The sequence below is a fragment of the Battus philenor genome, unplaced genomic scaffold (genome assembly GCF_028537555.1).
Source record: "Battus philenor isolate CCGP_79_NKW_IND1 unplaced genomic scaffold, ilBatPhil1.0.hap1 SCAF_16, whole genome shotgun sequence".
In the NCBI taxonomy this organism is placed as follows: Eukaryota; Metazoa; Arthropoda; class Insecta; order Lepidoptera; family Papilionidae; genus Battus; species Battus philenor.
Genome location: NW_027181678.1, coordinates 13,514,813 through 13,539,921, shown reverse-complemented (window position 1 = coordinate 13,539,921; position 25,109 = coordinate 13,514,813). Strand labels below are relative to the sequence as shown.

At 35.3% G+C, this 25,109-nt stretch overlaps 1 protein-coding gene across 1 annotated transcript in view; it reads right to left on the bottom strand.

Moving 5' to 3' along the window:
- Positions 1-3,751: 3,751 nt before the first annotated feature.
- Positions 3,752-25,109, bottom strand: part of LOC137919542 (uncharacterized) — a 246,820-nt gene continuing 225,462 nt past the window's right edge. Inside the window, exons 21-32 of the mRNA XM_068762634.1 lie at positions 23,281-23,421; positions 21,108-21,360; positions 19,980-20,170; positions 18,540-18,683; positions 15,455-16,010; positions 14,424-14,658; positions 13,790-14,098; positions 12,575-13,705; positions 10,045-10,209; positions 5,254-5,310; positions 4,176-4,273; positions 3,752-4,072 (exon numbers count right to left, since the gene is read on the bottom strand). Of these exons, the coding sequence (XP_068618735.1) occupies positions 3,805-4,072; positions 4,176-4,273; positions 5,254-5,310; positions 10,045-10,209; positions 12,575-13,705; positions 13,790-14,098; positions 14,424-14,658; positions 15,455-16,010; positions 18,540-18,683; positions 19,980-20,170; positions 21,108-21,360; positions 23,281-23,421 (3,548 nt within the window). The 3' untranslated portion in view covers positions 3,752-3,804. The remainder of the gene's footprint in view (positions 4,073-4,175; positions 4,274-5,253; positions 5,311-10,044; positions 10,210-12,574; positions 13,706-13,789; positions 14,099-14,423; positions 14,659-15,454; positions 16,011-18,539; positions 18,684-19,979; positions 20,171-21,107; positions 21,361-23,280; positions 23,422-25,109) is intronic.

The window sequence follows — 25,109 nt, the reverse complement described above, 5'->3', positions numbered from 1 at the left end:
AAATATTTTAGCATGTTTGTGTAAGTATGAAATTTAAAAATTAAAAGTTTATATCACATAGCGCCAACGACACTTATGTAAATAGACTAAACAAGCATTTAGTTTTTTTTTAATTCTTAAAACAGGATAAACAGTGGGTTATGTATAATTTATATGATCCAGATCAAAACGAAGATAATAAAATTTCACATATTAAAATATTATCTAGATCAACGAACACTTTATTCGTTGCCTATAAATTCATTTATAACATTTTTTATTATTAAAAAAATGTAATTAAGAAAAAGGTAAATTTATTTCCAAATTATAACAGATATTTTTAATTATTACAGATCAAATTAAATAGTTTAATTCTAAAATGTAACTATCGTTTGAAAATTATTAAAAATAAAAATTTGACATGCAACAAAATTTTTAAAAGAAGAATTTTTAAAAAAAAAGTTTAGCTTTTGAAAGGTTATTAATAATAAGTAGATGTTAAATAACATTTCTTTCATCGCGTTCCGAATAGAAATTACTTCCATTGTGCAATAGTTTTTTTTTTTTTTAATAAAACGAACGCCATAGACAAAACGTGAGACTAAGAAATTTTCAAGCCTTATGTTTTATACTCATACATTCCCCGCACTAAATTTAACACGACTTTTTACTTACTTTATTATAATTAATTTAATAAGGTATAATATATTGCTTATGATAGTTAGGTGCTTTTTTAATACTAATTCAATTAATGCCTTTGACATCTAAAATTTTTACAGAAAAAAATGACAGGGTTAACAGAATATTTTGGATAAAATAAATTACTAGTAATGTATTTTAAATTTAGTCCAATAAAAAATATATGAAATTGCTATATGAAGGGCCTTTTTAGTCAATTCTTTTTGAGCACGATATTTCTCGAAATTTGTGAATCCATATTTTAAATATATACTTTCCACTTTTATTGCTCTATGGATAATCTTTTATTGTTTAAAAATACTATAGATTTTGAAATAATTTTGAAATATTGAAAAAATCAAATGAATTTTTGTAAAGTTTACCAAAGGTAATGTCTTTATTTTTTTATGGCAAACGTCGATTTCTTGGTATTTTTTTTTCGGGAATATTGCGTGCTCCCACATAAAGGCCCTAAATATATACTAGTGAAGAAACGATAATAAACTTTGGACTAAGGGTCCGTAAGGCAAGGGTGACCAAGGGGTTACGTGAAACTCGAAAGAAGTCTACGCATGACCAACAAAATTAGGATTCACAATACCTAAGCAAGGTGTCCAAGGAAATTTATCTGCTTCCGATGGTGAAGAATATTTATGGTATTTCAAGAAGCAAGTCCATCGAAACCAGTTAAATTTAGTAAGTGGTCTATAAGAAAAAAATTCAAAGAACCTCCATTTATAGGCTGAAAGAACATAACACCATTCACACACACATCCAAGAGAAATAAATCGAGCTATTTAAGATTTAAGTTTAGAAAATCAGTCTCAATGAACAGGCCATTATTACCGTAAATATAAATTTATGTTACCTCTATACGTGACGTAAGCGATGGGGAGGGGATTTTACAACACAATCTAATTAAGTACGTGACGCAATATGTCACGGTAACACAGCGAATTCGGGTAAATCTGTGAACGTCGAGACAAAGTTCTATAAGACAGTTAAATACAACCAGGGGCGGCTTAACCTATAGCGCAGGGTGGGCAATGCACACGGAGGCCGTCGATGGCTAACAGCATCGTCTTGGAATCTATAGCGATTCGCCGCTTAGTTTCGCAACAGAGATGTGTTACAGGCATAAAAACAATGAGTGTTATTCTGCCGTCATAAGAAAGGCCGTAATTAATACCATTCTGTAAGCTATACCTACTTATAAGGCAAAGTTTATAGTTATAGCCGCAGGGGGGGGGGTCAGGCCTGGAGGCGCCAGGGTATCATTGCACACCGGCGCTACAAGATCTAGAGCCGACCCTGAATATAACACACACAGCGACACCACATCGAACATCGAATATAACACGGATAGATAATCAGATGTCAGTCTTTGTACAGTCGAATCACATTCGTTTTATTGCTGACTGTAAATATTAATTTTAAAGATAAATCTAAAATTCATAAATGAACATTTGAGGGTAGATCACAAAACTTCATACGTGGGTAGGCAGAGGTATTTTGAAAAATAGTTTATAAATCGATATAAACAATTATAGATGTACTAATAAAAGAATTTTGTTTATTTCTCAATATATCCGCCTTTTACGCGTTCACTGTAAGGTATAGACCTACCTCATACCGACAACATTACCTGTCTTCTATTTCCTGTGACTTTGACTATAGCTTGTCGTCACGCGAGAATTTTTTTTTTATTTATTCCAGCTACGTCGGTTTTTTTCTACCAAGTTTTTACCAATCATCAATTGGTCTTTTGGGGTAGGTTTATATTTTACATGAGACGCGTATCAGCTGATATGATAATCATGATAATTTTATAAATAAATCAGAGGAAAGTTTCATTTGAATATGAAGGACACGCGGTTTGTTTTCAATTATTTTTAACTGATAAATTATTTGATTAAAATCTACGTAACATTGCAAACCTCTATGCTATTGGTGCAATGATTAACATATAAAGGTTATTTATCTAAACAACTTAACAATATCTTATTTACTATCGTGCATGCAACCACACGTTGTATAAATACATAGTAATTGTGCATATGGTATACCGATTTTTTTTGGGCCTTTCATTTTATATTTAAACTTATGTTAAACTTACATATATAACTTAGAGTAAGAAAAGAAAGGAAATTCTCTCTCTCGTGTCTCGGTATTTACAATAATAAACGATGTATTTACAGAACAGCAAAAAGTGCACAAAAGACAAAATTCACAAAATATGTATTTGAGCAATACGTTTAAATATATTTACAAAAAACACTTTCACAGATTATAATTATATTAAAGGGCAGAAGCAAGCTAGTGTTACCATCGTCAAGAAGACACGCCATCACTTCACCCGTAAGTTCATTCGAAGAATTATCAAATGTTACCATTCACAAAAATCTTGTACATTGCATAAAACATTAAATTTGTAAATATTTAAATATATTAGTTTTATATAATAAAATAACTTTTAACTTTAGACGTGAAAATATTGCTTTACTCGATTTTGAGTGAAAACCCGAGTAGTATCATAAAGTTGGTCGTTCACGTCTTGTAGATTTATAAAAAGGACATTTAAATATAATAAAATGCAATTTAATCTAGCAAATTAAATAACATAAGAAACAGGTATAATTAAAAAAAAACTGTCATTGTACCACAGCTAAAATATTTTTACACACGACGCTTGTCATGACAACGAAAATAGATATAGAATCTATAAATATGGTACTAACCTTTTGTTCTATTCACTGCACTACATATAACATGATGGATTTCTAGAAAAAAATCTTTATTGCTATAGGACAATTATTTACATCGCCTATTCTATTAGGTGCATTCTAAACATTAAAAGTATAACTAATTTAAACGAAAAACGACTTACAATCTACTGAAACGACAACATTGCTACTGCATCACTTAAGTTAAGAGTATATCACAATTAAGTTAGAATTTTGTATACGTAAATGTCAATATGACAGCTGTCAAAACTTGACGCGTCTTAGCAGTTTAAAAAGACACGGAGATCAGTAAATGAAACGTTTATACAACAATTCGAGACTTATTTTTTTATAACCAGAAATAAGTATAAAATTTTTAGTAGAAATTCAACAGATTCAATTGTTAGGTTATCATAGGTAAAACTTAGTCGGACATGTCGTTTGCTGTCGCTGAATTTAACGTCCTATTGTCTTCACTTAACAACGACTTATCGTATCGCCTCTGCCTCACGATTTTAGGTCTTGCTGCACCGAGCAGAGGGGCTGATATTGCGTGCCCGCCCATATGATTAAGCTCTTTTCGCCCTTGTAGTAAAGGCGAAGTGACACTAGATGATTCGTCTCCTTCATCATCAGATAAAGCTGGATAGCTTTCCTTCATTTTAAGACTTCGTTCAAGTCGCCGAAGAAATCTGAAATAAATGAAAAATCCAGTTTAAAAAATTGTAAAATTGAAATAAAATCTTAAAGAAATTTATAACGTACGCTAAACGGAATGTCATAATTCATACAAACCTTATTTGATTACTAATAGTTCTTAACTTGTTGACTTTAACGGGTTTACGCGTATCTTCAGTCAAGTCCAAGCTAGATGATATTTTTGAAGATGTATCCTTAAACAAAAAAATAATGTTAGAAATTCCACAAATTGATAAAATTCAAGTATAAAAAAAATATTAACTTCAATTAGAGCATGCATTTCAAACGTCTAATACAAATAATATATTAACAATACATTATTTAAGTATAAATAACTTTATACATACATTAAACTACAGTGAAACATTTTGAAACAGATACGAAGAATAGAAGAATATTGACATGCGTAAAAAAATAGTTGGCTGTATGTTTTAGGACCTTCTGCATTTCTTCTGCTAAGAAAAAAAAAACTAGCAATACTGTCATAAAGCGAGCGCCTGTCGTATTTGGCGCGAAAACGCTGCAATTAGGCATAAACACACTATAAATAACTTTAATTTCAAAACCTTTCACTAATTATCTATTTAATAATAATTTGTAATAATTAGCCTTCAAAGTTCAAATGAACGCTTAGTATTTTAACTTATATTTTTATCTATAATATATATTTATGTTAAATTGGTCCTATTTACAAACCAAAAATTTTATGAACAGCTTCAAAGATTATAATAAAGATTATACAGAAGTCGTATATATTTTTTCTCACTTTTTTTCTAAAAGTTTTAGTACTGGCTAATAATGTACGCCTGTCTATACTATAATTTTAAATATTCAATTTATGAAACAAGCTAGATCTAGTTGAGTAATTTAAGCAGTAGGTTTTAATGTAATTTCGGATATAAAGTTAAAAATTATTATTGTCATTACTATTACATGTTATGTATGATATATATTTCTGTTTTATTATATATTTTTTATCTATGTATTAATTGACACATCATTAAATTTTTAAACTAACCATAAAAAGGCGGGAAAGTTAGAAAGTGACATTTGATGTTTTTTTTTTAATTAACCGGATACAGTATGAACAAAAGCCAGAGACAATAATGTCTATAAGATAAAGTCTATAGCGTGCAGAATTTAAGGTTTATGACCGGCAGGTTGGTACATTCACCTCGGAGCTACGGCATTTTTGTCTCCGAAGAGGCTTCCTGGGTCGATGTTCACACGGCTGCAAACATATCAAACGTAGCCAAAAATAATAAAACACAAACTAATGGAAAAAGCTAAAATAATTATATAAAAATATTACTATCCCCGCAACTCGCTAATGCGGTGAAACCAATTTTGTTTCAAAGTAGGTTTTACAAAGATAGTTACAGATGTTAAACTTTTAAAGGGGTGAATGTATTGCTGTCAAATAAATGTACACTATCCAAAAATCAAATGTGTCATAAATAATAATGTAAAGATAATATAGTAAGAAAAAGTGTTTTAATTTTTTTTATCTGTCCCTGTTTGTTATTGGACTGTCGCATTCCATTAGAAAAAAAATTATTTAATGTAAATAGGTGGTTTAAATCTTTTTGCTAACAAATTCATACATTCACCCCTAATGCTAAAAGCATATACCCGTATAATAAATAAATCAGACATAATTGCAATCAAAATATGGCACTGTGTCATTTTCGGAATATCGTATTAGATAAATGTTTTAATGAATTTATTGCGTCTGATATATTTCAGTTGTAATATTACGTCGTAAGAAAAAATCTAAAAGTATTTATATTCTATGGAAAGGCAGTGACGTCAACAAAATGGCGGACGCGTCAGCGAATTGCGGGTTTAATAATGTGCAATTATTACACAAAATTAATCGAATCATTTACAGTGTTATTATTTAATAAAATAAATATAATATTTACAAATAATGATGTAAGAGAACCGTATGTAATTTTACAATACTGTTATAAATGCCTTAATTGCGACAATTTATATACGTTGTGTTCATTTAATACATATTTGTTTACTTTAAAATGTCTTCATAAATTTCACTTTAGTCATTTAATCGTAAATAACGTTGTATTTCATCATTCATCGATAATACCCGTTTAGGATTTCGACACGAAGGCTTCCCAGAGAGCTGAATCTCCACTTGGTCGGTTGCTATCGCTAGGCCAATAATACTAACACCACTTTGGAAAGCGTTAGCGATGGAAGAAGTGGCGGAAGAAACTCTAGCAATGCTTTCATCTGGTATAATTCTGGGCTCGTTCAGGGGCAACTCCAGCTCGTGTAGCGCCCGTGTGCAATTAAACCCTGGCGCCCCCTAGGCCTGACCCCCTCCCTACGGCTATAACTATTAACTTTGCCGTCGTAACAAGAAAGTTTTTTCATATTCCAACAAGCTATTTGATATATAGGTATAGCTTACAGTATGGTGTTAGGTACGGCCTTTCTTCTGGCACCCCATAGGCCAGACCCCCCCACCTGTGACTGTAACAATTAACTTTGTCGTCGTAACAAGAAAGTTTTTTCATATTCCAACAAGCTATTTCATAAGTAGGTATAGCTTACAGTATGGTGTTAGGTACGGCCTTTCTTCTGGCACCCCATAGGCTAGACCCTCCCACCTGTGAATGTAACTATTAACTTTGTCATCGTAACAAGAAAGTTTTTTCATATTCCAACAAGCTATTTAATAAGTAGGTATGGCTTACAGTATGGTGTTAGTTACGGCCTTTCTTCTGGCACCCCATAGGCTAGACCCTCCCACCTGTGACTGTAACAATTAACTTTGTCGTCGTAACAAGAAAGTTTTTTCATATTCCAACAAGCTATTTTATAAGTTAGGTATAGCTTACAGTATATTATTAGTTACGGCCTTTCTTCTGGCGTCCCATAGGCCTGACTCCCCCTCGCGACTATATTTATTAACTTTGCCGTCGTAACAACAACGTTTTTTCATATTCCAACAAGCTATTTTATAAGTGAGTATAGTCTCAGGGAGCGCCACGGCACCCCCGTGTGTATTGCACACCCTGCACTATAGGTTAAGCCGCCCCTGGCCTGGTTCCACTGTGATATATAATCCAGTCTCTATCCGAAGACACTGGTTGGTAATAGAACGACGACGATGATAGTGTGCAGTGTCTTGTCTTATCTTCTCTTATCTTGTCGTCGCTTAGTTCTCAAACTAGAGTACGGTTTTAGACACTGGCGTTTGAATTTACCGAGTGTGATTTAATTGTATGTGGCGACATCTAGAACAAGTGACTTAAAATTCCGTAGCTTTGACAGGTTTCAAAAAAAGGTTGTAGTATTTTGCCGAGCATAACTTTTACGATCTTAGCGGTTGAATATTTGTATTTTTTTATGGCACCCGCTATTTGGGACCTCGCCTTCTATCCTCTATTTTGCTGGGAACATGGATATACTATATTAATTAAATTTTTATTATTTTCATACTCTTCCATTGTTCACAATCTCTATCATTCTGTTCTTCATTCCATAATTCAGTCTATTTTTTTCTTCCGCTTTACTATCCTTTCATGCATTCTCAATTATTGCAGTTTAGTTTATTTATACAATTTATATAAATCACAGCTTTTTTAGTTAATTTTACATCTTATACCTATATATCACAGTTCTCTTGTTTTTAATATTAGTGTTTACATATTTAATTTATTTCTGTTATAATTAGTTCTAACATAAATTTTTGTATTGCACTGTTTAACTTATCATTTGTTCCTATTTATTACTGTTTTGGCCATTGTTCGGCAGAAGAAGTTCAGGAAGGTTTTTCTGCCTTCTTTCTCTATCAAAATGGAGGCGATACCGGCCTCTATCTTTTTCCTATTCGGCGTTCATTTTCGAAGCGTATTCATATTAGGTTCTTTTAAGCGCTTTACAAGTTAAAATAAACATCCTGTATTGTATTTAATGTTTGAAGGTATGCTAGTCGGTTTAGGCTTTGTGATGCGTCAACCAAATAGAGTCCGATATGTCCGCGGACTTAAAATTTACACTGGATTCGTACCCCAATTACAATACTAATAGACTATACCCGTGTAGGTGTATAGTGTAGTGAATGAGGTGTAGTGTAAGTTATGCGCGGACTACTCGGCGGTTGGTATCGACACAGGCTTCTTCTAACCGCCCTTACTTGAACGCGAGCTGGGCGGGCGCGGGCTGGGCGGGCGCGGCCGCAGTGTCTTGAATGTAAGTTGTTCGGTGCGTATTTGGTGACAGCAGCAACTGTCCTATAGTGCAGGGCTTCTTAAACTTTTGTCATTCACGACCCCATTTATGATTGCGAATTTCTTGGCGACCTCATACAAATATAAAAGAAAAATAAAATAATATTTTTAAATGATTTATTTATTAGGTAACAATATACATATGAAAATATATAGTTTAAAAATTCATTTTGAAACCTACAAAGATCTAAAATTAAAAGTTGCACAAAAATGATAAAATTGTATTTATATTTGTTAAAAACCTTCAACAAATGCGCGTGTCTAGACGCTGCATGTCCACTGTATTCCGCCAACTCTAGTGATGTTATAAAATGATATATATATATAAATATTTGACATTAAAATCTCTCGACCCCAGAATTTTACCACGCGGGGTCGCGACCCATAGTTTAAGAAGCCCTGCTATAGTCGTATTGCCTTAGAAATAATTCTCGACAATACAGTTCTAAAAATCAATATAAATTCACACCACACGTATGCTTATATTTAGTTTTGGGGCAGTGCATAGGTAATTATAATACAGTGATATTGCATTGTGACATGCAGATTTTTTTTTGTATAATAAATTATTTAATGTGCATTTATATTAAAATGTATAATTAGTTTATATCGTATAAAACTATAGACAAAAGTGTTTTCAAAAAAATTAAAAAAGTAAAATTTAATTTTCATTTTTATCTTTAAAACAAATCATTAAGACTGTTTATTATTGTTTCATGTGTTATTTCGTTCTTGTCAAACCAATATCTACTATTTGCAAATAGTATAAGGCAGTGATAGTATAGCGATAGACTGAGAATTGTGAACTTAAGTCGCGGGTTCAATTACCAGGATACAATCTTATATAATTCATATTTTGTACATTAATTATATAGGATGACCACTTAATAAATAAGTAAGAAAAGGACCAATATTTAGCCACTTCCGCACATGCAGTGGTAGTCGTGCAACAAAGTGCACCGCCCGCCAGCCCGCTGATAAAAGCGTATGCGGCAAACATTGCGAATTACACAACTGCCACCGTTAATTTACTCAACACGTGTTTCACCCCTCCACGGGGCATCTTCAGGAGTTATGTTACACCGATTAGTGCCAAACACAGAGTCAATTGGCAGTAATCGGTGGCTGGCGGGTGGTGCATTTTGTTGCGCGACTACCACTGCATGTGCGGAAGTGGCTAAATATTGGTCCTTCTCTTACTTAGGATGAACTTCCGCAAGGTAATGCCTGATTCCATTAAATACTTAATAAATAAGTTTCCAAAAGGATGGACAACAGCGTCCTGTCGTCACACTGCGATTGTTAACCCGTCTGCCAAGTGTGGCGATTATATGTGTGTATATATATATATATATAGATGTCCCGCATAGATATCTTTAGGGAGTTCTGTGCCTTGCTATGGACGTCTATGGGCTGAAACGACCACGACCATATTACAGACTCTTTGTTAAAAAATTGGTTCCTGAACAATAAAATGGTAATAATTGTAATGTTTATTCACATAAATCTCACAGAGTGTTCTCATTGTATTATCAGAAAAAATGAAAGAAATCCATAAAATTTGAAAAAGAAACAGAGACGGACATGTTTATAATAATCCAGAATTGATAAATAAACTGGATAAATTGTGAAATCACCAAATAGCAGATATTGGATTGGCAACGTCGATTAGAGACATATGTATTTGTTGTAAATTCTTCACCTACCTGCATTTCCAAATCAGGCGGCAGTCGCAGTTCTCTCGCCGAGGCGACGGACGCCACCGAAGCGTTAGAGACGGAGTCCTCGGATGATGATGATGATGCTAGAGCTGGTGCCTGGGACCGGGAACGACGTCTGCCGACCTTACGCCCACGATTGCAACATGGGACCTTAAAACATATCTTTTAACTAACGACGCCAAAAATAAACGACTTGATAAAATTTTGGGATCTTAAAAATATCTAATGGAATCAAACGTTACCTCGCGGAAGTCCATCCTAAGTAAGAAAAGGACCAATATTTAGCCACTTCCGCACATGCAGTAGTAGTCGTGTAACAAAGTGCACCGCCCGCCAGCCCGCTGATAAATGCGTATGCGGCAAACAATGCGAATCACACAATCGCCACCGCCAAATTACTCAACACTGCATATATTGGTCCTTTTCTTACTTAAAAATATCGTCTTAATTCCAGACCAATTGATTCTAGAATTTATCTTCAATATTTAATATTGAAGATAAATTCTAGAATCGAATATTTGAACAAATTCAATTGTATTAAAAATTTTAAGGTTTTTAACACCAATCAGTCGTATAGATAACTGCGCGCTACAAAACTAGGAGCCTTCGTATTTATATATACCTTTCTCTGTCGCACACACAGACGACACACGTGATTGGTTGCAAAGTAAAGATTGTGATTGGTTGTGTAAATAAAGTTCGTTCTGTTATTTGTTAACGCAATATACAAGTTTTGTATTAATAGTGTTTCTATAAATAAAATTCGTGTAATTCACGGACCCTTCCGTTCTTTTGAAAGCTGTAAAAGCCTTAGAACTAAGAAGAAAAATATCATCAGGAACAATGCAATGTAATACAAATAAAATTAATTCTGTTCTCCGCACTCGAACTTTACTTTCAACTCCAAGAAGACTTCTCTCCTAAAGATTAAAGTCATCGTGTTGCCACTAGAAGACAAATTGAGATTTTTAGATCACTAATCATGTCTAAATGAATCGATTCTAGAATTTTAATTTTAGGCCCTAATCATGTATGAATCAATTGAGTCCAGATTCTTTTGCGACATTAAAATAGATCGTCTAAATATATCTAATCCAACTGTGTTCTTATTTTTAGAGATTGTGCCAAGAAAAAAATAATTCAAGGTTTTTTGGAGCCTTAGATATCATATAACTTACTATGATCCATGATATAATCCATGAAATTTATATGAGTCTAGATAATATTATACAACTCACCATAGCTAGTACAATCGAGTGTTTATTTCTGAATAATAGGATTACACGTTTAAACAACAAGATAAAGGTCTTTTGAATGTAATCTTTTAGTAGAATATCAAAATGTATTTAAATTACATACAGTCACGAATTTTTTGTTACATTTTAAGAAACATGATCGTAAAATTTAAGTACTGCTTTGCAGTAGTTGGTATTTATTGATGTGAATAGTTGAAATAATATGTCAATTCTATGATAATTGTCAATATGTACATAGTATCATACGTGATAGTTTTTTTGATTAGTTTTTATAACTTTCGTGTTGGACATCTCGTGCTCGTGCAATAAAATCTTCACAATTTTATTTTTATTTTTATTCCCACTTTCACTATTGTCATTCTCTTTCTCTTTCATTCGTTTATTGCTACCTATCATACATAGCCTCTCTTTCTTCACCTTCATTCCAGAATACTGTAGCAATTCTTAATTGTTATTTTTGATCTTTATTTTACAATCCTTTACTGTTATACATTTCTATATCACAATTTTAATTTCGGTTTTTTACAGTGTGTTCCCTATATTTATGTCTTCTATTGTTAAGAGAGAATTATGTCTAGCAGTTGATTCTTTATCATTCTACCCTCTTAAAAATAAATTAATAAAGTTTAACTTTATGATATATAACTTCATCTACAAGCCTTTAGCCTAAACCTCTTTCCTTAAACTTCTACTAATTTCAGGAAACTTTCGTCAGATGTCTCTATCTGGTGTTGCAGACTTAAACAAGTCTTCTTCAATATAGTTAAATATATATATATATATATGGAATGACAAGGGTGAATAAGCTTTAAAGAGATGAATCTATATCTCATATCCTTTTCATCAATGTATGTTTATGGTGTATCCATAACCAAAAATCAATGGTTTAGTAAATAAAAAAATAATGTAGTAAGGTAAATAGCGTTAACAAAATTCCGATATCTACATTTAAAATCAATTATTTTTTACTATTTTTTAGACTTTATACTGAGAGAAATAATTGGCCTGTTGTATTCTAATAAAGATATTTCAGAGTGAGTGAGAGATCACTTTATACACGTTGATTGGATACACATGTAAAAGCTCTTTGCTGACAAATGTCACCAAACACTTTATAATTAAATTGTAATTATTAATACTGTTTCAATATAAGGTATTAATGTTACGATTTTACTGCAAGTACCAAAAATAGTTTCACCTATTGCGATCTGTCGTCTTGTTTTCCAAAACGGTTTGTAACCAATTTTATCTTTGCTTACCTCTAGCAAATTGTGCATGGAGTGCGGCATGTGAGGTAGAGTGGACTTTGTGGCTACCGAAACATCGTGAGAAACTGTTCTAATTGTACGTCTGTCTCTTCTTCTACCAGCTTTTCTATGCATATTATTACCAGCCTTGCATACGCCACCTTTGACGCATTCTGAACTAGGAAAATCGTATAATCCATCAGAATCTGTGAACGGAAGTTGGCGACCGTAAAACTGGGGGGAAAATCTGCCCAGTCCCGTTTTATCGCTGAGAGGGCTTTCGCTTCTCGAACTGACAGGGCTCAGTGGTCGACTGCCATCGGAAAACAACATAGGAGGCCTCAAACTAGCTCTCTCATCCAAACCCCTTTCTACACTTATGCATTTAACTATAGAACACTTTGTAACACCGCTTGGGGAACAAATCTGCGGTATCTCTAACGTTTCCTTCAAAATGGCCAAATTCTCCATCTCCTTCGCACTAGAAGGAACGTCATCGACTCTTTCATCTGTTCCAATTCCTTCATCGTTTGACTCTAGCAGTGGATCATCGGAGAGTGTTTCAGAATCGGACCTTCCACGTCGTCTTTCATTTGTATCATTGCTTGAACTTGCTGGGCTTGAGTTTGTTTTCATTAAGGGCCGTCTTCTGGGTTGAAAACATGATGGACCTCCACCTGAACCTGGGTCTTCCATCTCAGATGGACAGAGAGGATTACTAGAACCGCATCGGGATGGACCTGGACTAGCCATGGAGCTGTATCCGGATGAGGATAGATTAGATTCAGACGGCGCTCGTTCGCCTCTAGCGGACATCGAAAATGGACTTAAATAACACATGTTCGCTGATGGTGGTGGCGGTCTAGGTGACAGCGGCTCATCTGACTCTTCGCTGGCGTTATACGTGACGGTTATTAATGGGGGAGGCTGGAATTCTAAATGGGGAGGTGTTCGTCTGGGAGGTGGTGAGCCTGGAGAAGGTCGTTCTATTGTGAGGACTGGAACTCTTAACGTTGGTGGTGCGGGAGAAGGAGACGACATCTCGCGTTCTGAGTCCTGACTGTGCGTGAAGCTGGGACTAGGCGAGTCTGTCACCTGTGTGGACGGCGTCGGCGTGTCTATGCTTACAGCCGGTTGACGTAACTGAAATTTAAATATTATTTCATTTTATACTGCTGATCCATGTCCTATTAAAATATCTATTTGTTCATATATCACTTTAACTACCTTTAATCTTAATCCCGCTGTGGGTCTTTCAACTTTTTCTTGTTTGATATCATCCAATTCATCTTCACTGGGAGAGAGGCAGGTTGATTCGCTTTTTATCTCCGAATCCATTTTAGACCGAGGCATTCGCGGTGAAGGCAGGGGTGTTGCTAAAGGAGTCGGCAGAGGAGTTGGTAAAGGCGTCGGCAGTTCGCGTATTGGTGATAGACATTTATTGATGGTGCTTGGGACTTCTAGAAGAATAGAGGGCGGGTGAAGAAGGTTACTTCCTGAAGGTGATGATTTATGCGCGCTAAGAGGATCGAGAACCTGAAATAATTAGACAAGTTTTAATGTAATTGCACTCGAGAGCGATACGGGCAACTTTTTGCGCTTTTGGCTATTGACACATTTATATTTTCTTTGATCGGACAGTGACAATCTGCAGGATGACCTATTTTGATCTCCTGCGACACTTATATCAATTATAGCTACAGAAATGTTTTTACTAATTGTCAGTGTTTATTTTTCCATATTTTGTTTTAATGAGTTTTTCTGTAGTTGTTTTGTATATACCATTGTGGTATAAAATAAATGTTTCACTGTATATCTATTTATCAGATACATCGATTTTTCTATTTACGTAATTTCATACCTGAATTTCAATGGTATTGTGTGGCCTCGAGACCGGTGAGTCTGGAGCAAGTGATGGTATATGGGAGGAGGCAAGGGATACGTCATCGTCGACAGTGTCGTCCTGTGGGGATGAGGCCGTCGGTGTACTGGACGCAGATATACCACCAGACGAGGCCCTGGATACAACCGTAGTTGATGATGAGAAGTTGCGAAACATTGCAAGTATCGAATCCGCGCTTGAGATTTTCGGAGTTCTGAAACAGATATTTTTGAAGCTAGACAATCTAACCAATTTAATAGCTTCATCATTATCATTTGAGCCGTAGGCATCTTTAGACCCTGGATTTCCAATAAAAACGGAGGCAAGAGGCTTGCATCTAACATCCTCTGATTAATCTGTGATACTTTGGGAATAGAAAAGAAGGATAAAAGGCAATGGTTGAAAGATAATAATGCTTATGAAGTGAAAGATTTTATGATGGAGGAACAAAAAGCATGAAAGATACTGTGAAGAAAAGAAGAAGAAAAACTTATTACTCGAAATTGTAACGTCCCTCTCCCACACCAAACAGGGAGAACGATAAAAAAATATTCTCCGATGAAGGTCAACAAGGATGTCTCTCGTGGGACTGTGTAGGTTTACCATCATAATTCCAGCAGTAGACTTCTACTACTGGATACAAGTCACACCATAAGTTTCAAATAGGACTGGTTGGTTGTCTGAATTTGGGTCTTCTGATCTCTCTAATAACGTCATTTGTCCATCATGTCTTAGGATGCGTTTGCTTATTACGTATAATGGAATCAGGTGATAATTGCTGACGATGATAATAAATCATAAGAAATCATTAAAGAAAGTCCTTATTAGAAATTTAATGATTGTTGATCACGATATCAGAGTCAAAAAGTCTATCGGACTGCAGACTGTTTTTATGTTATAGCTGATAAATTGACATCAGTTGCTAGCGAAATGAATCCACCATTTAAAATTACTATAGGTATCTATAAGTAATATTTGAAAAGAATAAACATAATAGTTTACAATCCAACCTCGAATATTTTTTCAACGCAGCATGCGCTAATGTCAGATCAAGACTTGACATAGAGTCGCTCCCTTGATTACTCGACGTGCTGTGCGGTGACCTGACTTCAACTCCAGGAGACGGTGGTGTACTTGACGCTTTGGCCTTCACAGTTCTATCCGCTATCACTGCCATCGGAATAGCAATAGTGTTCACCATGTCCACGTCTGAACTGGAGCTCATTTCAGCTGAGACTTTATTAAGAAGTCTTGCAAATGTAACTTTCTTTTCTAATTTCGGATCCGATATATGTCTCATGGATGGAGATGTAGAAGGAGTTGATCCTTCGCTAGCAAACGACGTGTCTTTGTTCTCTACGCCGTATTCAACGAAAGCTGGAGCGCTTTCTACTGTACTGAGGGTACGTTTCTCCGACATCTGTATTAGTTCTCCCATAGTTATCTTCTTCGAATGATCATTGGCTGATGCTGGGCTTATTAACTGTTGAAGTATCTGTTTTTTCTCTGCCGCGTTTTTCTTTGTTGGTGTTGAGTTATTTCGTTTCTTTCTTGGTGATGGAGAACCTGTTTAGAAAATGATTAATGTAGCATTTGTAACCGTAGGTATATTCGCTACTTGAAGCATTTATACAACATAGTAGTCATGACAATACTACACAACAATTAAAACATCTTTATAGGAAACATCAACAACAATTAAGGGAGCATCATGCTTCCATTCAACAAGGGGTGGTGCGTCTAATGGAAGCCAATTCTTTAGGATTAGTGCATTAATAAGTATAAATTTAAATTCGTCTGCCAATCACAGTTTGTGTAGTTTGTATAGTGTTGGTTGTATCTAACTTTCAGCTAATGGTTTAGTTAAAAAACTGAATATTAACAAATGCATCTGTTATAAATGCATGGGTGACATTGAAATCACTCTAAGCATAGATTTAGCGAAACATTAGCAATAGACAATGTTATGCGTTTACATCGATACGTATTTCGATAATTTATTTTCGAAAGATCGATTTTGTAAAAACACAACAAAGTGCGAAAGCATGCTAAGCACATACAGAAAACTAGCTATCCAGACGTTATATTGGCAAATCGATTAAAAAATATATCAAAAATCGTAAGAAATTTCCATGGTTAGTAATTGACAATGTAAAGTCTGGAGTATTTGGACGATCTACAAAGGTGCTTACGAAGGAAGGAGCGTCTACGTAAGAAATGCTTTAGTGTGAGTGCAAAATCAACGGTGCACACATCGAGGAGCCTGAACTGGCGGCATGTCCGTAACAAGGTATGGTCGGCATTCCACAACAAGTCATTCAGCGAAGTACATTCAGGTCTTAGGACCGCGCACTCCGCAAAACACCATAAATCGAGAAGTGATTTCAATGATATATCGATTATCATGACGAATGCAACTTTGATAACAAATGAATGATTAGGAGTACTAAAAGTAAATTATATCTTTAATATCTCATGTAGAGGGCGTAGCTATCGCTGTTGCAACTGACAGCCGTTGGAGTCGAAAGGATCTCGAGCGGTGAAGCAGATAAATACATAGTTAAAGTTGTCCATAATTGCTGGATGGGCAAGATCGATCATTGTGGCGACGTATTCGAGGGTTATATACCTTGCAGTGATCGTGTTTCGGCTGATATTACAATGGATATGATCTAGTATTAAATTTATTTTGCAATCTGTGGTTAAACGTCAAACGATGTCATACACGCGGTAAATGTTACTATAGATAAATAATAGCTACAACGTCTATAGCCACAGATAAAAAATAGTAAATTTAATTTTTAATTCGTCATCTATTACATATATTTACGTAATGCGTTTTTGTAACTGAAGTTATAAATATACACAAGGTTATTTTTGTAACAAGAACTATGTTTATCAAATCTAAATGAAATAAATAATCTATCTATAAGAAACATTACTTTTACTGTTCTGGTAAAAGTAAATTTAGAAAGTATGATAGATACTTTTAAAAATTTCAAACACATTATCGTCCAAATGTCAGATAAACTTCCATAACGATGTCATGGATTTTGAGGTATACAAGATAATTGGTTATAGGTTTAAATTTTTATAACTATTTTCAATCACCCTTTTTATATTGATCAATCTTAAAAATAACATTAACTTATTTTTACTATTAGAAAGACAGTTTAAAGACTTATAGCATCAAAAGTGTACAGGATCAGACAGTAAACCATAGTTAATTTTAATTTATAATAATTTGAATTCTGTAAAATCATTTTCGTAATCTATTATCATTACGCTATTTTATGTTTCTAAAACCATTGATTTTTGGATAGTGAATACCAATTGACAGACACACTCTTATCACCCATTATATATGTGAAATAAATATTCAAAGTTAGAGGCGTCTGAATGAAAGCCCCTTAACTTAGTAATATAGTTTAAGCAAAGCTAAGGCCTTCAGTACTCTCAAATGTAATGAAATTATATATCACAATGTTGGTTTATATAAAATATCATAGTATATCTGAGGCGAGGAAACCTAATATATACCGGACATGATATCAAATGTAGTATTGACATCAAATCAGCTATACATTCATCTGTTTCTAGTTTTAACACCTATAATCACAAAGCCTGTCTATATAGGATAAAAACAAGCTTGAAACGATAAGGTTGTATACAGGCGCCTGAGGAATCACCTGAACTTAATAACAGTTAGGAGCGCTTAGTGATCTTAAATGTAATGAATATAAGACACGAAGAAACTTAGGCTGTTTACTTTTTTAAAACTTTCACACTTATATACTTTTTGTTTCCCTGCCATGCGTGGGGCAGGGGCGTTAAATTTCGGGTGCAAATCATTTTTAAGATTTATTTTTAAATCATTCTCCTTTCTTCACGCTATGGTCTCCATTCACACATCACCTTACTTCCCTCATTTACTTTTCTGATTACCTTTCACCCTGTATGTTAGAAAATAATGTTAATGTTAAAAAATAGTATTGTGATGGACGAGGTGTAGATGGCGATCGGAGTGTAAGAGGGCGGAGTGCGGAGGGCGGAGTGCGGAGTGCGCGGCCAAGCGTCCCGCGCTCCACTCCTTACGTCCGTGCGGCGGCTTTAACAGATCGTCCAAACTAAAGGTGCGGGCGGCCCGCGGGCGTGGCGCGAGCCCCGCCACGGACGGCTTGCGTATACCCAGCCGCGTCAGCAGCGTGCGGTGCGCCGCCGGCTCGCAGCGCTGCGTCGCTGTGGACAAACGCCGCGTTGAGCGCGCCGGTAGCACTCCGCGCGTTGAGCGCGCCGCTAGCGCTCTCCGCGTTGAGCGCGCCGCTAGCGCTCTCCGCGTTGAGCGCGCCGCTAGTGCTCCGCCTGTGGCACCGCGGCGTACCGGCGCCGGCCGCCGCGCGTCGCTACCCGCATACGCAGTGCTCGCAATTCGTGCAACGCTTTCAAAACTTTCTCGAACTCCACCACATCGGGTATGATTCGATCTCACAAATATTTTAAGTTCTCATACTAAACTCTAAATTCGTCTCTTTTATGTAAATACGGCCAAAGTATTTTGCTATGAAATAGTCATTCTATAAAGTCCTTTAGCTGTGCCAGTCGAGAAATAAATATGAATTTAATTGAAAAAAGGAAACAATTCTAAAGAAATTTGGTTTATTATATATATTCTTTTCTTATTTGTACTAACCTAGCAATAGTTTATAAATTTTATTACGTTTATTGATTTAAAGATACATCTATCATATTTTGTATGACATTAAATTTAACTGACATCATAATTTATTAAAAAAATTCAAATATTAATGGAAATGAGGCAAAGGAATTTTTCAATGCCACTCTTGATTTTGATAATGAAATTAAAAACATAATCGATTATTTTTGGTATTAAATGTAACAAAATTATTTTAACTAATTCAAATGCAGATAATATTTAAAAATTATTATTATTTATTAAAAATTTACGTTTTGCATTTTAGCGTGTTATATTAGCTCTAATATGCACAGATTATTTAGTGGAAGCATTTTTTTTTATAATTTACAATACTTGGCTTATTGCATATTTGCTTCAGTGAGATTTTTATTTTATAAAATGTGCTTTTTACGCATAACAGAAACAAATCATATATTTATCGATGTTACAAAATTAATATAATGGTGAACATAGATAAAAGTATAGAATTAAGAAATAATGGCATTGTTTCTGAATTCATACAGATTATTAACACCAATATGGGAGACAGAAAGAAATATGATACGAAAAACGTGTCTTTACCTTATTAGATATAGTGCATCGAAAATGCATGAGAAACAGCCGAAATAAATTAAAATAAGGCTTCGTGATACGCGTGTATGCAATTCCTCCTCATAACTTTACCTATAAGCTTATTTGAAAATTGACAAAGCGGTTGTATTTCGTTAGTGTGACCATGAATAAGTTTTTTGGTAGAACAAGTCTTTCGTAATTTTTTATAAGAATTAGACCTAAAGATTTGTCCTCCAAGAAATTGTAGGGTAGACACAAAAAGGACTTACGTCTTGCGCATCTGTCTGCTTCCTCGGCGAGTAGCTTTTCGATTTTCTCGGGGAAGTGCCTCTTGGCGCACCAGACGAGGCCAATGATGCCCAGGACCACAAACACAGCGATAAGACCAAGCCAGAATGGCTCCTGTAGCATCCTTGTTCCAAGTCCAACAATATTTGGTGAAGGATTTGGTATTTCGCATCTGGAAATATTTCATACACCAATTAACGTCTGTTTAAAGCAAGTAAAATAGCGCAGTCCTTTTATTATATCTGATATCCATATTTAGATTTAGATATTTATCCTTGTATTATAGCTGATATCCATATTTCTATGATGGAGGCAAATTTTTAGTTGATATCCTATAACAACGCCGTTCAAAGTGGTCCAGTTAGACCTCACGGAAGGTTAGACGGGGGTCTAGGTTGGTGTGACAAAAAATGGAGGTCCACGTAATTATTAGCTTTCAAAAAACTTGATTTCCCCTTTTAATGTAGGCAGATAATATTTTAGGAAGCTCGACGTCTTTTGCTTTAAAAAAATGCACATTCACTACAACTTGTCAAATTCAGCCTCAACAGTTTTTAAAATTTTGATCTAATCTACAAATTTTCTGCCGAGTTTAAGGTAATAGGGTAGGAATGTAGCTACAAGAGGACCATTGCAACTGTGGGAAAGTGGTCTATGAGCAAAAATCTGGGAACCTCAATACTATAGTAATGGAAAGGGTATAGATAAAGGTCAGAATGTAAGAGGGCAGAGTGTGACCTAAGGTGTACGATGGGATAGAATGCAGGCTTTGAAGTGCTCAGGATATAGTGTGAAGTGCGGAGGATGGAATGTGTAGTGCGGAGGATAGAGGGTGGAGTGCGGACGATGGAGGATGGAGTGCGGAGGCTGGAATGTGTAGTGCCGAGGATGAAGTGTGTAGTGCAGAGGATAGAATGTGTAATGCCGAGGATGGAGCGTGGAATGCGGAGGATGGAGGGTGGAATACTGACGGAGTTTGGTGTGCGAAGTGCGCGGACAATTGTCTCCTGCTTCTGTAATAATTATGTTAGTTCGTGTAATGCGTAATCCTTAGTCATATAAAATAAACGAAAACTATATTAATATAAATTCAATGAAGCATATATTACCGTTTGCCTTTCCAGGATGGATTGCATTGACAGAGGAATCCGCCGTCCCGCTCTACGCATGCGCCGCGATGGTTGCAAGGCTTCGAAGCGCACGGCCGCACGCGTTCAGCACATCGACGCCCGCGCCATCCACGTGCGCACGCGCATATGAAAGCTTCGCCTCCTGTGCCTACGCCGCCAACGCCCCCTGCTAGCGAGCAGTTCCCGAAAACGCACGGTGACCTCTCGCACGCAGTGAGCACGCAGAATATACCTACAATGAGAAATGTAACAAATGTTTATTATTTCGTCGCTTGGCTAAGTATGTAAAATGAAGAAGTTAAGACGGGAGATATAGAATGCTAAACAAATAGCCTCTGCAGGTTTTAGGTTCTGGAGTTTAGACCACGAATTAAAGGGCAGCATAAGAGGTCCGTTCATAATGTCAACACATGTTCTTGTTAAGGTCGAAAACGCTTGATGTACGGCGCTATGAACCAGTCTCTTTGGTAATCTATGCAGGAGGTCCATATCAGGCAGTGCACATGTTACAGCTTAAATGATGATACGAAGGATTGACCAACAAGGTATGTTTTTTGTTTTATGACCCCCGCTATTGGGGGCCTCTCGTACCCCTATCTTGTGGTGGGACAGGGTCTTTTTTGGGCATTTTTTTTTCACTTAGTTTTTTTTTTATTTCCGTTCTCTGCTTCCATTCTTCACATGATCTTTCATTCCATTCTTTTATACCACATTTCTTCTTTATTACCCTTTTGCTCTGTTAGTCTATCATACTTCCCTTTTTCCTTTTACTTTTTTTGATTTATATTTTTATTTTACATTTTTTTTTACACATTATTACTTATTCTATAATTATTTCTATCACAGTTTTGTTTCTATTTACGTTTTTAATCAATTTATCTTTTTATACTCTGTTTGTTTTATTTCTTTCTATCGCCCTTTTGGCGATTATCATCAAGGTATGTTGTAGGTGATTTTAATAAGGATATACCAGGCCAATAATTGCACTAGTCTTCAGGCTTTATAAAAGTGGTAGTTTTTTGTGGGAAACTGTTTACGGTATTACAATACACTCTCTGTTTCTCAATTGCTTTGCGCGGAGGGGGCATACGCGAAGCAACACCCCCGCGCTCCGTACTTACAGATATTAGCGTCCGTGTGTTTGTTTTTAAATACTTTTTTTTATTTCCGTACAGTAATAAAATAAGTTTCTTAATATATTTTAACGACGCCCTAACAATGTTCCTTTTTTAAGATTCTCTACTCCATATCCAACTCCATATTGGCATCTTCAAGTTTTTTTTTATTGCCCCCGCTATTGGGAGCCTCTCATACCCCCTATCTAGTTTGGGACAGGGACTTTATTTACACATAATTTTTTCAGAGTTTTATCTTTATTCGACACTCACTTTCATACTTCTCAATTTCTTTTATTCTTTCCTTTTATCCTTCACAATATCTTGCAATTTTTATTCTTTCATTCCTCCTTGCTTTGATCGGCTTCCTTTCCTCATCTTTTTTACTCTTAGATGGCTAGGTACATTTATTATAATTTTAGATATCACAGATTTGTTTGGATTTGAGCTATTTAATACATTGTTAGACTTGTCTTATATTCTATTATTATTTCATAAGTTCGTTTACATGTGCATTTATTTCATTTTCGGTTCCAGTTTTTCTATTTGGTTTTGTTCCTTTTAATAGCATTACTTACCACCCTGCCAGCAAACGATAAGAATGATGGGCGAAGGTTGTTGTCGCCCATCATTAAGGCGATGCTTTCCATATATACTTTCAGTTTAGTCGACGTTTCTAGGGCACTGCGCATTCCTGCATGTGCGGGTCAATAGGCCACATGGTGGGCCATGGTCTGGCTTACGCCCGGTTCGCAGTAGCACGAGGGGTTCTCCTTGAGCTTGAACCTGTGAAGGTACTCAGAGAATGCCCCGTGAAGAGCTGGGCCAGGCATCCTCAGTTTGTGCGCCAGTATCTGTGCGGCGGTTGCCGTATTCACATCGATGAACATTGCGATCGCATCTTGAGTCTCGTCCGTGTATACACTCACGTGTGTGACGTGATATTGCTATCACATAATGGACACTTATACAGCTCGAGGTTGTCTGTTTGATGAAGATATCAACGAATTTCACGAAGATACTAATTAAAAGTTCACCTGTGTAGTAGCCGGCGCATTGGCAGAAGTTCCTCGTGTCGTCTGTTGCGCATCGACCGCCGTTGAGACACGGGTTCGGATAACAAGACTCCAGGTTCGTTTCCTCCGGAATAATGAGCAGTTTGTTGTGATATTCTGGATCTGTTGACAACGGCAGCTAGGTTTACTCTAAACCAGGGCTTCTTAAACTATGGGTCGCGACCCCCAATGGGGTAGCAAAGTTCTGGGGTCGAGAGATTTTGATGTCAAATATTTATATATACCATTTTATAACATCAGTAGAGTTGGCGGAATACATTGGACTTGCAGCGTCTAGACACGCGCATTTGTTGAATGTTTTAAACTAATATAAATACAATTTTATAATTTTTTGTGCATATTTTAATTTTAGATTTTTGTTTGTTTCAAAACGAATTCTGAAACTATAGATTTTTATATGTATATGTATAATGTTAACTTATAAATAAATCATCAAAGAAATATTAATTAATTTTTCTTTTATATTTGTATGGGGTCGTCTAGAAATTCGCAATCATAAATGGGGTCGTGAATGACAAAAGTTTAAGAAGCCCTGCTCTAAGCGAATTTCATATTTCGTATTTTATTGGGCAGGACTTATTTATAGAAAACGTTTTTTTAACGAGACGAGATATTTATTAATAATTTACGAAACTTTATTTACAATAAACACTAGAATAGTGAAAATCTGAATTTAAAATAAGCAAAGATTCCAAATCCAAATTTTAAGGTGAAATAAAACAAACACGAAAAGAATAAATATTTCGATTTACTTTAAAATTTTAACGTGAAATTTGGCATTGTTTTTTTCGATACAAGCTATTCAATATAAGCCGTGATTGATGAGACAACTTTACATACATATATAGTTTTCTAATAGGTGATTATTTTTGATTAATTGTTTAGGTTTAGTATGTATTACCATTTTATTATAATAATATCTTGATGGGAAAACGTCGATAAAATAAATTTAATTTTAGAAATGCTTGGCGGGCTGCACAAACATGTTGAAAGAGCCGTAGGAGTCGCGCGGGCCGCGTTTTGTACATACCTGATTTATACACAATTTGTACAACCAGAACTTATATACCTTTTGTGTTACCATAGAAATATAATATTAAATTAATATTACTTTTGCAAGTGATCATATTATTTAATGTTCAATGTGAAATATACAGGATGATTGGTTATGGGTGTAAAATATTTAAAATGAATGTATAGCTTATTAACTGTCAGATGATGTATAGAACAACTTGTCCAATAATTAAAGATTTCAGAAATAATAAATACTGTAATGATGTTATAGTAAGATTTTATTTTTTAAATACATATTACTACATGTTAAACAGTTACTGGCCAGTCGCATTTTAGATGATAAAATAAATTAATATTACATATTTCAAGGTGATGACTTTATACAACATTTAATGGAATCAGGCGTTACCTTGCAGTCCATCCTAAGTTCTAGCAGTCCATCCTAAGTAAGAAAAGGACCAAAATTTAGCCATGCATGCATGTGCGGAAGTGGCTAAATATTGGTCCTTTTCTGATTTTATAGAAGGTGATCGGAAATGTGTGTAAAAATTTTAGAGCTTTTTAATGACAAATGTGTCATATTTCAACCTCTTTATAGATATCGCGCATATAACCTATCTTCCTGTATTATTATTTCAAAAAAACGAAGATTAATTTTCTGTACTTGTGAAATAAGTAAGAAAAGGACTATTTAACCACTTCCGCACATGCAGTGGTAGTCGTGCAACAAAGTGCACCGCCCGCCAGCCCGTTGATAAATGCGTATGCGGCAAACA